The following is a 15,743-nucleotide window of genomic DNA, read 5'->3' on the forward strand; positions in this document are numbered from 1 at the left end:
GGTGAAGGAGAGTGCTAAGGGCTTTGGCCTGGACTGCCTCCCAAACTGCACAGGCACACATTTTTAGCACAGAAACTTCCAGCTTTCTCTTTAGAACCCCTGAAACTGATGGTTAACTTAGGCCTTTTAGAGATCCCTGTAAGGGAAAGGCCTGCAGAGGGGCAGGACCATCCCCTCCTGCAGGATTAGGGAAGGATAAGCACAGTTTTAGATGCCTCATGGCCACCTCCACCCTAATCCAGGTCAGCCGGCTCTGCTTCTTTTCTCTTCCTGCCCTTCTAGGCAAGCCCTTCCCAGGAGCCCCTCTGGTTACCATCTTTTGCAATCAAAACTTAGGAGTCCTATCCCATGCCTGTCTCGCCTGAAAGGCAGCCAGGGCCCAGGGGACTGATGAGTGCTCCCAGGGAGAGGTAAGGGCCTCCTCCTGCGACACCATCCAAGAAACATCACCATAGCAACCCCAACAGCAAACAATGCTGCCAGGAAAGTCTTCCCTTACCAAGCTGCTCCTCCTGGCAGTCAGGCCCAGAAGAGGAATGGCCAGTAGCCCACAGAGACAACCCAGAGGACGGAATAATCCACTCCATGTCCAAGAACCTTTCCTGCAGGTAGGAGGTGGGGCCCCATCTCCACAGCCTATCTGTTTGCACCCTGCTGGACTAAGGCCTCCCCCTGGGATGGGCCATACTTTCCTCTGGTCAGTAGATTGGCCCAGAGCTCTCCACTTACTTCCTCTCTTAATCCTGTACTACTGTGAACACAGAGCTCAGAACAGAGGAAAGGAGGTGCCTGGTTATTACACCTCCCAGCCCCACCTACTAGGGTGATGCTGTGGAAATGACAGAGGAGTGGGCCCAAGAGACAGGTGAGCTTTTAGGATCAATAAAGTCCTAGGGTGGAAAGGAGGGAGAGTCACTTTAGAAGAGCATATATGATAAGCAGTGCAGACAGATGGCTCAAGTCCCAGCTCTGCCACTTGGGTGAGCTATTTGCCCTCATTGTGTCTTGCTTTTTGCATCTTTGAGATAGGACAGTAACAACGCTTGCTCACAGGGTTATAGGGTTAACTGAGTTGTGGATGTATTTAGAACAGTGTCAATACATATTTGCTACTGTTTATTTCACGGGCGGTGGGACACAGAAAAGGGAAGGAGGCAGCCTTCTAGCTGTTTTCCATACTTGCTTGCATTTGGATGAGAAGTGAGGGAAATGCACCAATGACAGTAACAGGTCAAGTCCGGGAGAGAAGAGCACCTGGGCTGCATTCTCCCGAGAAAGCTTTTCCTTCTATGCGCGTTGCCCGGTAATGGGCACTACCCCTCACTCCACCCCCCACCCCATTCCCACCCCCACCCCTCAGTATCCTCAGGCTTAGGAGCACCAGCTCCAGGCAGGGGCGCGGGAGAGCCAGAGCGCGGAGGATGTGGAGTAAAGAGTGGAGAGGAGGGAAATCAAAACCCAACAGACGGAGAGAGAGCGAAAGCTGAGGAATCCTACAGAGCGGACATAACTTCTGACGGCAGGGCAGGCGCGGAGAGAAGGGTTCCGGCCAGGCCACCGTGTCCTGATGAGAGTCCGGGGTCCGAGGAGGCCGGCAGCTTGTCTCTGCGGCTGCTCCTGGAAAGAGAGGCCGAGCGGTCCCCCCCGGCACCCTTTTGTCTCTCCCTAGATGGCCCACGCCCGAGAGCCCCTCCTGACCCACCAACCGCCGGCCCGGCGTGAGTTCCTCCTCCCCAGTGAGCCCGGGGAGTGGCCCGGCTTCACCCGGCAGGCCTACCACCGGCTGGCCCTGAAGCCGCCGCCTTGCACCGAAACGAAATCCGAGGTGCGCCGCCGACTGATCCGCCCTTGGAAGGACGCGGCGCCACACACGTGGGGCTTTCACACGTGGCTCGATGTGGGCCGTTTGCCAGCCACCTTTCCCACCAGGCCCGACAGGCCCTACGACAGCAACGTGTGGCGCTGGCTGACGGACTCCGGGGCCCATGGCCGCCCCCCAGCGGAGCCTCCCATCCCTCCTCCCTCCTGGATGGGTCCCAACAGCTTTCTGACCTTCATCTGCTGTACTCCCATCTTCGCGGACGACAACAGGAAGAACCAGGTGACCGTCAGGACGGTGCAGGAACTGAGGGAGCTGGAGAAACTCAAGCTGAGGAGTGAAGCAAGGGCACCTCCCCTCGACGCCAAGGGCAACATCCTGCCCTCGAAGAAGTTCAAGAAGTAAGAGGAGCTCCTTCCTCTCTCTGATTCCTGTTTTCTGATGACGCCTACCTTGGTACTCTGACCTTCACGCCTTTGGGCATCTGACAACTAAACTGCTCTGAGTGTAGCTGGAAGGAAGGTGTGGGAGCAAGAGAGGGGACAGCCAGGGGAGAGGCTTAACCGTTTAACTAGAATGCAGGGGATACAACTAGGTGCTTAACACCTGCTAGGCCCTGGCAGTACAGAGAGATGTCATCCAGTCCCTTCCTACAGGGAGCTTATGAAAGGCAGAGACCTACCTACATGCATGGAAAGGCAGCTGACCATTCAAGCCCACGCGTGCTACGTGCCCAAAATGTGACACGGATAGAGAGTGTGGTAAGAACATCAATTACTAGTGGAAAGTCCTGAGATCTGGAGTCAGAGGTTTAGGTTAAAGTCCAGACTAGGCAAATTGTTTCGTTTTTCCAGACTCAATTCTATCCTTGATAAAATGGGGACAGTAAACGCCATGTCTTCCAACCTCGGTGAAGAGAAAATGGGTAATGAATATATGAGAGCACTATACAAAAAAACATGTTACTACAGAAATTCAGAAGAAGGAGGGGGTGCTGTGGGCTGGAGCATTCCCCCAGGAAGGCTTTGTGGGGAAACCAGGTAAAGGCTGGAAGGGTAGGAAGCCCTCAGAAAGGTAGAAAGAAGGGGGTAGAGGATTGACTGGTCTGAGAAGAGACAGCAGTGTGGAAGGAGTTACTGGAGTACCCAACAGCCCTCCCTCCCTGCCACTGTGGGAGCACACACAAATCTCCAGTCTAGTCAAGGGGATAAGAGTCAGGAAATGGGGTGGGGAATAAGGACAGAATATCTCAAATTCCAATCCCAAGGGCATTAACAGAAGCACTAAAGGATTGGAGGGGAGGCTGTGGAGATTTTTGATTTTTTTTTTTAATGCCAACAGTTGGTGATTTTGAGAGAAGATTATTCAGGACCTTGGCTTCTCTCTGCAGCCCTCGCAGTACAGATTATTGGTTGCTAGTATGTGCTAACACTAGGGATACAAAGGTGATGAGACTTAGATCACTCCTCAAAAAATAAAAATAAACTTCAGTGAAATAATAGCGCCAGATGTTCTAATCACTTGAGTTATATTACTTATACCCTCCCACTACCCCAGATAGAAACTATTACTATCAACTCCATTTTACAGAGGGGGCATCTGAAACGGAAAGGTCACTTAATTTCGCCCAAGTTCATATGGCCAGTAAGTGGCAGAGCTGGGATTGGAACCTAGAGAGCTCAGTTTCAGAACTGTGTTCTTAACCTCTGTGCTCCACTTCCCCTCCTGTCTACCTGGGGAATCAAACAAGTTCACAGCTACTCCTGATGTGATATAATGTTCTATAAAGACAGCATAAGAGAAATACAATTATCCATATAAAGAGCTTAGCACAATGCTCGGCAAACAGGAAACCTGTGTGTGATGGTGGAAGCCTTGTGGGTTCAAGAGCCAAACACATCTTAGGTTGCAGTCTCCCCAGCTCAATCCCAAACTTACTATACAACAAAGAAACTTGACTTTCTTTAAGCCTGGCTTCCTCAAGTCTGGATTGGAGATGTACCTGGTACCTTGCAGGGTTGTTAGAAGACAAAAAGGCACAGTGCCTGGTGTAGAGAAGGGGGCTCAGTAAATCGTGTCATTAGTACACTGTCCCCATGAGAGAAGGATCCTTGTTTCCCTCTGTTTGCTGCTGGAGGCCCAGTCCCTGGAGCCAGGAATGAAAGAGTCCCAGGCAAGGTTTTGCTGTTCACGGAGGACGTGGTACCTGAGCTACGTGGACCTTGAAGAATGTGTACAAATTCACCAGGTGGGAACCAGACAGGATGGTGGTAAGAAAGGCCCATCCAGTCCTGTTATTCCTTTCGAGCAGTTCTCTAAGGCATTAAAATATAGTTAAAAATGTCTCTAGATCAGCGACCAAGCACATTTTGAACATGAGAGACCCAGAAAGGACTTCAGACAGGTCTAAGCTTCAAGAAGTCCATGATATTGGTGAGAAATAGAACATTTATACATAAACCCATGATGTTGAGAAATAAAACATTTATACATAAATAGAACATTTGTACATATACATAAACCCATTTATACATACATAAACTCTGGTTGATGGTACATACAATCACCTGGGTCTTTTAAAAAAATGTGTGAGACCCACCCATGAGATTCTAATTTACTTGGCCTGGGGGGTGTGCAGCTTGAGCACCGGAATTTGCAAAAGGCTCCTAGGAGTGATTCTAATGTGCAGCCGGGCCTGAGAATGTCTGATGTAAACCAAAGACAGTAAACAGGAGGACATCTACTGGACGAGGTGCAAAGCATGTTGAAACGGGAAATTTGCCACTATTCAACTATGTTTTTTAAAAGGTCCATTTCTCTCGGTTGAACCTAACACTACAGGCCTGTAGAAGAGGGAGCCATCAGATCAGGTGTCATATGGCAGCAGGTCAGAGCAGGAAGGGCTCTGAGACCTCATCAAGTTCACCAGATGAGAAGGGGCCCTTGTGTTTCATTCTCTCTTCTTCCTGCTGGCACTGTGTTAGCAGAGGAAGTGGGACTGAAAGACAAAATCTGGATAATGAGATACAATATGTAAAAAGGATAGGAGACTGACCATCTAAACAACATAATTTCACCATCTTAACACCAAACACACACACAGGGTGCATGCTATCTGGATAGGCCAATATCCAATCAGGAGGAGAGACAGAAGTGATTCCCTACAACCTGATCATTCGTTAGCTTGTGTTAGCTTAATAGAAACATATTGGCAAAACATGGCTTTATACCTCAGTCTCAGGATGCGCACGACAAATATACTTTCAGAATACAAATGCATTATTTTCTTGTGGCACTCACATCAATGACAACAGTTGGTCACCCTTTGCCACCATCAAAAATCTAACAGGATCCCAATGATGATTCTTTCTTATTTTGAATGATTTCAGTTTGGGATCATGATTGGTTAGCATTTTATCATTGTCATAAGTTGAAATGATTCAGATTTTTTAAAAAGCCTACAGAATTTTTAAAAGTATTCTCTACATCCAGTGTAAGGCTCGAACTCACAACCCTGAGCTCAAAAGTCGGATGCTCTACCGGCTGAGCCAGCCAGGCTTCCCAAGTCCATAGAATTTTTAAGCATGATTTGATATTTAATACTAAGGCTTTTCAAAAAAATTTTTTTTCAAGAGGAACATGAAGAATTATAAATTTGGGGGCTTACCTTTGTAGCATTGTGAAAATAAACTTTGAGTAAGCTATGAAAAAAAGCATCAAACTTTTCCTTCTTACTCCTTCCACCATGGCTGCATCCCTCTTTTGACCTCTTTGTTCTCTCCACACCCCTTTCCCCCAACAGGTACCGGCACATCTCAGCTGGTGAAAGGTTTGAGCCTGGAGGCCTCCAGCTCACGCCCAACCCACTTCCCAATGATTTCGCCAGGGGCTGGCCCTGCCCAAACCCTCTGCCTCATTACCAGGAGAAGGCGCTAAAACTGGCCTTCCTGCCTAGTGCACCCCTGAGCCAGGACCTCCTGAGGAATTACCAAACCCTGATAGAGAACCGGGTTGCCTTGCCCCTCTATCAACTCTCCAAGGCACAACCTGGTAAAACCTTAGTGAGGAAGACCAAGAGAAGACCTGGACAGAGCTAGAAAAGCCTCCAGCTGGGCAGGGACCACTGTGGGCTACAGCGTTCTCAACCAATGCACCTTCAACAAGAAGCTTCTGCAGAACAGAACCTCTGCACCATCCCTCCAGCTTCAGGCCACCTCTGTCCCCCAGGCTCCTAGAGACTCTACTTAAACTCTAAATGATTATCTGTCTTCCTTGGAGGATGCTCTCATAGCAGGTGGGAGGATTGAATCAGGTAGAGCAGAGAGAGCAGAGGAGGATACAGTTTTTAGGGACAGAATGAGGAGTGGGGAGGAAGAAGGTGTGTGTGTGTGTGTGTGTGTGTGTGTGTGTGTGTGTTGGGGTGTGGGGAAAGGCACTGTAAGAAATGTGAATAAGAAATTACCTTTACTCCCATAACCCATTTGGAACAAAACTGGGATTGGTCAGGGTACAGGAAGCTTCTTAGACAAAATAACCTCAATTTCACACCTCCCTAGACCATTTTAATGTTGGACAGAGACCAGAAGCAACTCTGCTGGGTTGCAGTTCCCATGCAGGGTCTGGGGGAGCAGAGATCAGGCCAAGGCTGGTGCTGGAAGATGGAAAAGTCAGGTCTGAGGAAGGCTGACCAGGTCTCTGTGGAGGAACAAGAGTACAACAAAGTGGAGATTCAAGGCAAAATAGTAGTCACCCCAGAGCATAGTGTCAGGGCCTTGGGCCTATGTTGTGGTTGACCCCAAATGCCTCAGCTTTTGTCATGGGGGGCCAGAGACAAAAGGCCTAGAGTAGAGACAGGCAAATCGGGTTGGTCAGAAATGTGCTGACCCCAGCTGGGGTGGAGATTGGGTATGGGAAACCCAGTAGAAGGGGCAGCAGGGAGGTGGCTGGAAGGGGAGAAGTTGTATGGTAGGGGCCTACCTCACCTCCTCTTGCCCCTGTGACACCCCAAGTTGGTCGTCTTCCTTGGCTGGGATTCTCCTAGCCTGCTGGCCACTGCCCTCTCACCCACTTTTCTCGAGCCCCCTAGGTACCTGGGTATCAAAACCCCACCAGGGTTCTTGCCCTGGTTTAACCACTGACCAGCTATATGACCTCAGGCTTTCAGTTTCTTCCTCGGCACAGTGGGAGTTACGAGGGTACAACTAAGGGGAATAAATAAAATAAGTGAAGTACCCGCGAAGTGTCTGAACATTGGAGGCCCTCCATAAACGAAGTTATCAACCAATCATTACTCATGGGATGAAAACAATGGATGGGCTATTATACAGTCAAAAAAAGGAATGAAGTACTCATACCTGCTACAGTGTAGATGAACCTCGACAATATCACACTGAGGGAAAGGAGCCAGACACAAAAAGCTGTATATGGTATGATTCTATTTACATGAAATATCTAGAATCGGCAAATCCATAAAGACAGAAGGTAAATTGCCAAGTGCTGGGGGTGGGGGAAATGGGGACTGACTGCTCAGTGGGTACAGGGTTTTCTTTTAGGGTGGTGAAAATATTTCAGAATTAAATAGAAGTGGTGGTTGCGCAACATCACAAATGAAAAAAATGCCACTGGATTGTATACTTTAAAAATGGTAATTGCTCAGGGAGCCTGGGTGGCTCAGTCGGTTAAGCGTCCGACTTCTGCTCAGGTCATGATCTCACAGCTCCTGTGAGTTCAAGCCCCGTGTCGGGTTCTGTGCTGACAGCTTAGAGCCTGGAGCCTGCTTCTGATTCTGTGTCTCCCTCTATCTCTGCCCCTCCCCCACTTGTACTCTCTCTCTCTCTCTTTCTCTCTCTCTCTCAAAAGTAAATAAATATTAAAAATAAAATGATTACAATAAATAGGGTGTGATATAGTGAGTTTCCAAATTTTCTTCTAGTTCCAAATCTAAAGTTCTATTAATAGTTCTTCTCCTTAACACTTCTCCCCCTGATATGTATGGGGGATGGGTGGGGGCGACCAGAGCCAAAGGGTGAAGGAGAATTCTCTCAGTACTCCAGGGGCTTGCCAGAGCTCTGGGAATGTGCCCATTCTCCCCACTCTGGGTTAGGAATAATGGTGGAAAGCAGGAGGTCCCCTCACCTAGGATCCTAACATGTCAGAGCTGGGCAGGCCATGAGGACACAAGTCGAATCCCCTCAGTGTTTAGGTGGCCAACCGAGGCCCATGGGCAAGTGACTTGCTCGGGGCCACAAAGCCAAGGAGTCCCTGCCCCTCCTGGCAGTAGAAAGGAGGCTGGTTGCTAGGACTCGGGGGCTTGTTTTCTCATCCAGCCTCTCTTCCGTTATTCTACTTCTGCCCATGATGCATGGATTTTATCACCTCCACAATGAAAGGCCCTGGGGAAACTTAGAAGGTTGGTATGAAGGTTTGGGGGGTGGGAGGAAGTAGGCCATTGGCGTTCTTCAGAGAAGGCTGCCTACCCCCTGGCCTGGAAGGTGCAGGAAAACAGAATGGTAAGGTGCACTTACACAGACTCCTGCCTTGGCCAACCAAGACCACTCAAGAGGTTGCTAGCCTCATATCAGAAGGACTTCCACCCTTCCCACCAGCTGTTTGCTCTGTTCTCTGGATAGCAGTCTTTTTCCTGCTGTCAGGGAGACCACAGCATTATCAGAGGCCTTCTTGTCCACTGGCCACCCTAAACTGCAGAAGTAACACCCTGGAAATTCCTGATGCAGTGGGCCGTGGAGATCTGAGGGACAATGATAGCATCCATACACCCTCCTGGTCCTGGGGTCTCTTCCAAGGCAAGCCCCAGCTCAACCTGCTGGCAACCATGAACATCCCTCATCCCCCAACCCCACATTCACTAATAAATATGGCATCCTCGAAAGCCTCTGTTGGGGTGGAGTGGGGGATTCCTGTAACCCAGACCTGCCTTAGAGATCTACTGTCCTACCACAACTTTTGACGGGAAGCAGGGTGAGCATCCCTCCCTCGACATATCACCAACCCCATGGGACACCTTAAGACCTGCTGAATGCCACCAGCCTCATGGAAACTGATTAATCTCACCCAGCATGGAGGCCTCAGAGCCGCTTCCGGGTCAACACCTCCCCTTCCTCAACCACCCTATCCGTAAGCCAGGTATAGTCTCATGATCTGGATGGCCAAGGCCAGTTCAGGTCCCTGAGTTACCAGGGCCTGAGGGATGGTTGGGGGTCAGTGAGTGCTGGAGGGACTGGGAACCCCTGAAGGAGATGCAGGGGTTTTGCCAACCATGGTCTTCAGTCTTCAGTCTTCATTCTTCATCTGGCTCTCTGCCAGTGTTGTCCTGTCTAATTGCCATCCCTCAAAAAGCCCCATTGCTGCTCCCCAATGTGACACATCAGACATCCTCTCTCCAGGCTTCCCCAGATTCACTTCCCACCTTCCTCAGGGCCCTCTGCCCTGTCATTTCTACTCATCACTGACTTGCTTACTCCAAGCCCTTTGTCTTCTTGCTTCTCTTCCACCTCCAAGCCCTCTCCTATTTGTACTGTCTGCTGAACCACATATATATATTTATTTACAATGTAAATAATTGCTTCTTCCTATTTATCATATTTAGTGGTTTTCTGTGGCCACTCATACAGTTCCCCATCTCATGGTAGTCTCAAGCCAACACACACTCTGTAGGTCCCAGGACAGAACCTCACAAATGCCTCCATGTTTGTAAGCTAATGCTATTGCATCTTGCCATTGTTCAGAGGCAAAGGTTTTGCTGGGTGGCTCCCCTCGGCCCACCATCACTCCCACTGGATGTCCACTGAACACTGACACTAGGTATCATATATGGTTCTTAGAGAATAGTCGCTGACTTCGTTAGCATGAATGTCACTAGGAAATGGAGGTCATGTCTAGGGGTGCCAAGGGCAGGCCCAAAGCTTAGGCAAGGAGGAAGGGGGAAATGGAGGGAAATGGAAACAAGAAAGGAAGCAGATAAACACAAGAGGGAGGAAGAGAAATATTGAAGCCAGAGGAAAGGCAAAACAGGAGTCTCTGAAGCTCAGAGGTCCAGAATATTTGGTGGCTTTGGGCAGCTTGGTCAGATTCTCTGAGGTTATTTGCAGGATCCAGATTTTGGCAAAGACCCCCGCGGTGAGAAGAGTTGGCAAATAAATCCTATGCATGCAAAGGAAAGAGGGGATGAGTAGAATAGGGTTTTGAATGATCCCCTAGGGCATTAGTTGGATTCTGCGGCTGAAAAATTCAGGTGGGGAACTCGACAGGCTGTTCTGGTGTCTCATCACCTGCGTAGATGGGGTAATAACAACATGTTTCCTCCTGTGTCCACTGGAGTCCTGCTGCCCAATGCATTCAACTAATGTCTTAGCCTGGTAGTTTTTGGGGTGGAGGTAGGGTGATACATTTCAAAACTGGTATGACCTCCTGGGACCTTTGCTGGACAGGAGAATTCTGGAAAACAGCTTCATTCCTGTCCTCAGCAGATCTGACAGGGCCAGAGGATAAAGACTGAAATAGAACTGGCTGCCTTTAACCTTCCACAGGCTCAAGGGAGCTGTTTGTCTAGCTCTGAATAACCCATTCTATGAAGAATATTCTGGGAATTTCCTTATGTGGTAGAGCAATGTCTGGGTGATTTCACTGTGCCAAATGAGCTCTCCTCCCCATCCCTACCATCAGAGATAAGAATTGGTACTAGTCAGCCTTGAAGAAAAAAGGTTACAAAAAGAGGTATAAAGATATTCAGAGGCATGAAAGTGTATCACAAGGAAGGTGGGAACCAGTTCATCTCCATCTCTACTAAGGCTTGGACAGGAAGGCAGGGATTCTGAATATAGGTACAGGGATTTAGATAAGATATAAAGAACTTCCTGAGTCAGTGGAGAGTTGCTGGCATAGATTAGATCAGGTTCAAGGAACCAGCTGTGAATCTATCTGGGCCAGTGCCATCCAATAGAAATATAATAGACCGGTATATGTAACTTTAAATTTGTTAGTTGCCATATTAAAAAAAGTAAAAATAAACCAGTGAAGTTGATTTTTATAATGTACTATATTTTATTTAATACAATAGATCTGAAATATTATGAATATAAAATAATGTAATCCATGTAAAAATAGTTGAGATATTTCACATTGTTGTACTGTTTTCAAAATCTGGTGTATATTTTACACTTACAGCAAAGCTCTCTTCAGCCTAACCACACCTCAAGTGCTCAATAACTGTATGTAGCTGGTGACTGCTATATTGGTCAGCACAAATCTAGACTTGCTAAGGGTTGTCTGACACCCAATGGCAAGTATAAGGTGTGATCTGGTTTTATCTGAAGGCAGAAAGTTCTCTAGAGACCTGAGAGCCTCTGAGGGTAAAAGTCAAGAAAGCCTTAACTTAGGAGCCCCTCTCAGCCTTCCTCATTGCCAGAAATACAAAGACCCATCACCCTCTGGCTGTTCTTAGAACCCACACAGCAGTGTTCTGGGTTCTCTTTCAGTAGAGGGAATCCCAACTTCCTCAGGTCTGTTGGACTTGGGGTTTGGCGGCTAGTCAACCCAAATGGGAAGAGCACTGCGCCAAGCAGGGCAAGGAAAAGGGTTCATCCTGGGGTAGACAAGGTAGCTCTATTCTCTCCATGGCAGGAGACAATGCTCCATACCTCAGTCAGTCTTCCTGGTGCAAGTGACTGGTCACCAGAGGAGCCAGGCTGGACAGAAAGGATGGACAGGTGTAAATCTACCCTGTCTGGGGTGTATGTGGGGACAAGCACTGTCTCAGCCTACCTTATCTTACCTGCAATATTCTGAGTTCTCTGTCTGAGACACCCTTCCTCCAGGTATGTGCACAGCCTTCACCTTGTTCTCATCTCGGCACAGTGTCATCCACCCACCACCCTACCCCCATCACTCTCTCTCCTCTCATCCTGCTCTAGTTTTGTTCAGCATTTACCACAACCTGACATTATAAATGTCATTGTTCCTTGTCTGCCTTCCACGTTACAATGTGAACCCCATGAGGGTGGGGCCTTCATTTGGTTCACCATCATAGGCCCAGAGCCTACCTCAGTGTCTGGCACATAGTAGGTGCTCAATAAATATTTTTTTGACTGAATGAAAGGAAAACTTGCTATAATTCAGAGGAGAACCAGTGCAGTGAGGGAGCCAAATCTCACACTTCAATTTTTCTCCTCATGAAATTTCTGAATCTGGATCCATTCACTTCAACATCTATGTGAACCACAAGATGAAATAAATGAGAGAAATTACAGATATTTCCCAAGTATCTTGGAAGGGAATATCTCCACTTCCTCTGTTCCTCACTGTAGAAGACTGGTTTAATCTTCCTGAATAGTGCTCCTGGAAGTTTTCTCCCCCTGTGTCTCATCATTAGACCTCAATGTAGTTATCCCTTGTTAATGAATTGGTTTGTTGAACTCTATAATCTTTAGGTTAAAAAAAATGACCAGGGGATGAGCATCTGGCTGGCTCATTGGAAGAGTGTGTGACTCTTGATTGTGGGTTCAGGCCCCATGTTGGATGTAGAGATTACTTAAAATAAATAAGCTAAAAAAATGACTAGGGGAGGGGAGTGAGGTAAATTATTGGCAAAGACACAGACCACCCAGCTGAGGATACAAACTGCCTTCAGAGGTAAGTTATTGGCAAAGACACAGAACACCCAGCTAAGGATACAAAGTGACCTCAGAACATTCCCTGGCACTCTCCACCATCATTTTTTTTTTTTTTTAGAGTTAGACGAGGCTAGATTTTTTTAAGCCAAAGTATAGTTGGCATATACTATTAGTTCCAGGTGTACTACATAGTGATTTGACAATTATATACATTATGCAGTGCTTGCTATTGTGAGTGTGGTTACCATCAGTCACCCTACAAAGTCTTAAAATATTATGGACTATATTCCCTAGGAGATAATTTTCACCCTCATGAATTATTTTTTATAGTTAGAAGTGTATCTCTTGGGGTGACTGGGTGGCTCAGTCTGCTGAGCATCTGACTTCAACTCAGGTCATTGTCTCATGGTTTGTGAGTTCAAGCCCCATATTGGGCTTGCTGCTGTCAGCACAGAGCCTGCTTCAGATCCTCTGTCCCCCTCTCCTTCAGCCCCTTCCCCCTTGTACTCTCTCTCTCAAAAAAATAAATAAAACATTTAAAAAAAGTTTGCACCTCTTGATCCCCTGTACCTGTTTTGCCTATCCCCCTAATTCCTTCCCTCTGGCAACCATCAGTTTGTTCTCTGTATTTATGGGTCTGTTCCTGCTTTTTGTTTATTCATTTGTTTTGTTTTTTAGATTCCACATACAGATGAAATCATGTGACATTTGCCTTTGACTTAATTCATTTAGCACACTACCCTCTTGGTCCATCCATGTGGCTGAAAATGGCAAGATCTCATCCTTTTTATGGCTGAGTAGTATTCCAGTGTGTGTGTGTGTGTGTGTGTGTGTGTGTGTGTGTGTGTGTGTACTACATCTTTATTCATCTATGGGTAGACACTTGGATTGCTTCCATATCTTGGCTATTGTAGTTAGTGTTGTAATATGTATAAGGGTATACATATATCTTTTCAAATTAGTGTTTTCATTTTCTGTGCATAAATACCCAGTAGTGAGATTTTATACCACATCTTTATCCATACATCTATTGATGGACATTTAGGTTGCTTCCATATCTGGCTATTATAAATAACACTGCAATAAACATAGAGTGTATATATCTTTTTGAGTTAGTGTTTTTTTTAAGTTTATTTATTTACTTTGAGAGAGAGGGAGAGAGTGAACATGCAAGTGGTGGAGAGGCAGAGAGAGACAGAGAGAGACAGATCCCAAGCAGGCTCCACACTGTCAGCACAGAGCCCGATGCAGGGCTCAAACTCATGAATGGTATCATGACCTGAGCTCAAATCAAGAGTCAGACGCTTAACTGATGCCCCTTGAGTTAGTGTTTTTATTGTCTTTGGGTAAATACCTAAAAGTAGGATTACTGGATCATATGATAGGTCTATTTTTAGTTTTTTGAGGAGACGCCATACTGTTTTCAGACTGGCTGCACCAGTTTGCATTCCCACAAACAGTGCAAGAGGGTTCCCCTTTCTCCACATCCTCACAACATCTGTTGTTCTCGTACTGTTGATTTTAACCATTCTGACAGGTGTGAGGTGATATCTCATTATAGTTCTTATTTGCATTTCCCTGATAATAAGTGATGTTAAGCACCTTTTTTCATGTGTCTGTTGGCCATCTGTATGTCTCTGGAAAAATGTCTATTCAGTAGGTTGCCTTTTTGTTTTATTGATGGTTTCCTTTGCTATGCAGAAGCTTTTTATTTTGGTGTATTCCTAATTGTTTATTTTTGCTTTTGTTGCCATTACCTTTGGAGTCAGATCCATAAAAGTGTTGTTAAGGTCGATGTCCATGAGTTTACTGCCTTGTCTTCTTTTAAAATTTTAATGGTTTCAAGTCTTACATTTATGTCATTAATCCATTTTGAGTTTATTTTTGTGGATGGTATGAAAAAGTGGTCCAGTTTCATTGTTTTGCGTGTGGCTGTCCAGTTTTCCTAGCACCATTTGTTGAAGAGACTGTCTTTTCCCCATTGTGTGTTGTTTCCTTTGTTGTAGATTCACTGACCATGGGTTTATTTCTGGGCTCTCTCTATTCTGTTCCATTTATCTATGTGTCTATTTTTGTGCCAGTACCATACTGTTTTGTTTACTACAGCTTTGCAGTATAACTTGAAATCTGGAATTGTGATGCCTCCAGCTTTGGTTTTCTTTTTCAAGCTTGCTTTGGCTATTCAGTGTCTTTTGTGGTTCCATACAAATTTTAGGATTGCTTGTTCTAGTTCTGTGAAAAATACCACTGGTGTTTTGATACGAATTTCACTGGATCTGTGGATTGCATTGGGTTCATCATCTTACCAAAGGGAGTTCTTTAGCTCCTTAAAAAAACTCGGCTTTCCGTTGCCAAAACATTCTCATTCTCCCTACAATTTGAGGAAAAGCAAATTTACAAAGAAAGAAAACAAAGAATACAAAAAAGGCAAAAGAGAGTTTTTTTACCCCTTAGCCCCACTCAAAGATGGTGTGCTAGATAATGAATGAGACAGTATTAGTTTGGGTCACAGAACACAGGGACCAATTTGACTCTTTTTGCACAAGTATATTCCAAAGAATGGCATTTCCTGAGCACTAGTGGTTCTGAGCGCCAGGCAACAAAAGCCTTGTCAGAACTGGAAAAGAGGTGATGCCGTCCCCAACCTCACTGCATCCAAACTGTAAACTCCAAAGGCTCCATTCTACACCACAGGTATGTTTACTCCTCCCTCGGGTTTTGTCTGCAGACCTAAGTGCACTGATGAGTTTGGAGACATCCCATCCATGTCGTCAGCCTGGCCCAACGCAACTTTGCTAAGTGCTCTGGAATCATCTCATTCTTGTTCATCGATAGCATTACTTTTCCAAGAAATGGATTAATGAAGGACTCTTGAAGATGTTGAAGGATTTTTCAGACCTAAAGAATGAATTGCCAAGAATAAAGCTGAAGGAGATACCTTTTAGTGTTGGCCTGCCCAGCATCATAGTATGTAGGCCACTCACTCATCCATCAATGCGTACAGTTGATCCTATTGAAACAATCACAGGAACCAGTGCAACATGTCAGTGGCCCCTCCTCGATCTCTATCCCAGGCAAATGTGTGGTGGTAAAGGATGCCAAGGCATGGGAAGGGGCCGGAATAGTCCACTGAAACTGTGTTTAAATGAAGCCAGGTTGTGGGTGGTCCAGAACTCAATCAATGGAATCATACTATAGCTTAGTTTTCATTCCATGATTTTCACCTCTGTCAGTCTTCTCTTTACGGCATAGTGGACACTGAGCAGGACTTGGGAGACAGAACATAAGGGGCTGAT

General features: G+C 46.4%; 1 protein-coding gene and 1 long non-coding RNA gene across 4 annotated transcripts; one reads left to right on the top strand and one right to left on the bottom strand.

The window, feature by feature from the left end:
• The first annotated feature begins 182 nt into the window (after positions 1 to 182).
• Positions 183 to 6,087, top strand: TEX52 (testis expressed 52). The gene is made up of 3 exons (XM_040462827.1): positions 183 to 608; positions 1,670 to 2,220; positions 5,622 to 6,087. Exons 1-3 carry the CDS (start codon positions 474 to 476, stop codon positions 5,914 to 5,916), a joined length of 981 nt encoding a protein of 326 aa, XP_040318761.1. The 5' UTR covers positions 183 to 473; the 3' UTR covers positions 5,917 to 6,087.
• On the bottom strand, positions 1,509 to 11,709 carry LOC121022039 (uncharacterized). Of its 3 annotated transcripts, XR_005786791.1 has the most exons (7): positions 11,610 to 11,709; positions 8,344 to 8,462; positions 6,959 to 7,020; positions 6,282 to 6,514; positions 2,598 to 2,725; positions 2,053 to 2,134; positions 1,509 to 1,617 (listed from the first exon to the last, which is right to left on the bottom strand). It is a non-coding gene; the product is annotated as an uncharacterized LOC121022039 (long non-coding RNA). The 3 variants fall into 3 exon arrangements; XR_005786790.1 differs by lacking the exons at positions 1,509 to 1,617; positions 2,053 to 2,134 and having other exon boundaries at positions 2,534 to 2,725; XR_005786792.1 differs by lacking the exons at positions 1,509 to 1,617; positions 2,053 to 2,134 and having other exon boundaries at positions 2,534 to 2,725; positions 8,344 to 8,459; positions 11,610 to 11,699.
• Between the last annotated feature and the right edge of the window lie 4,034 nt (positions 11,710 to 15,743).

Source organism: Herpailurus yagouaroundi, unplaced genomic scaffold (assembly GCF_014898765.1).
Source record: "Herpailurus yagouaroundi ecotype Mexico unplaced genomic scaffold, PumYag 355, whole genome shotgun sequence".
In the NCBI taxonomy this organism is placed as follows: Eukaryota; Metazoa; Chordata; class Mammalia; order Carnivora; family Felidae; genus Herpailurus; species Herpailurus yagouaroundi.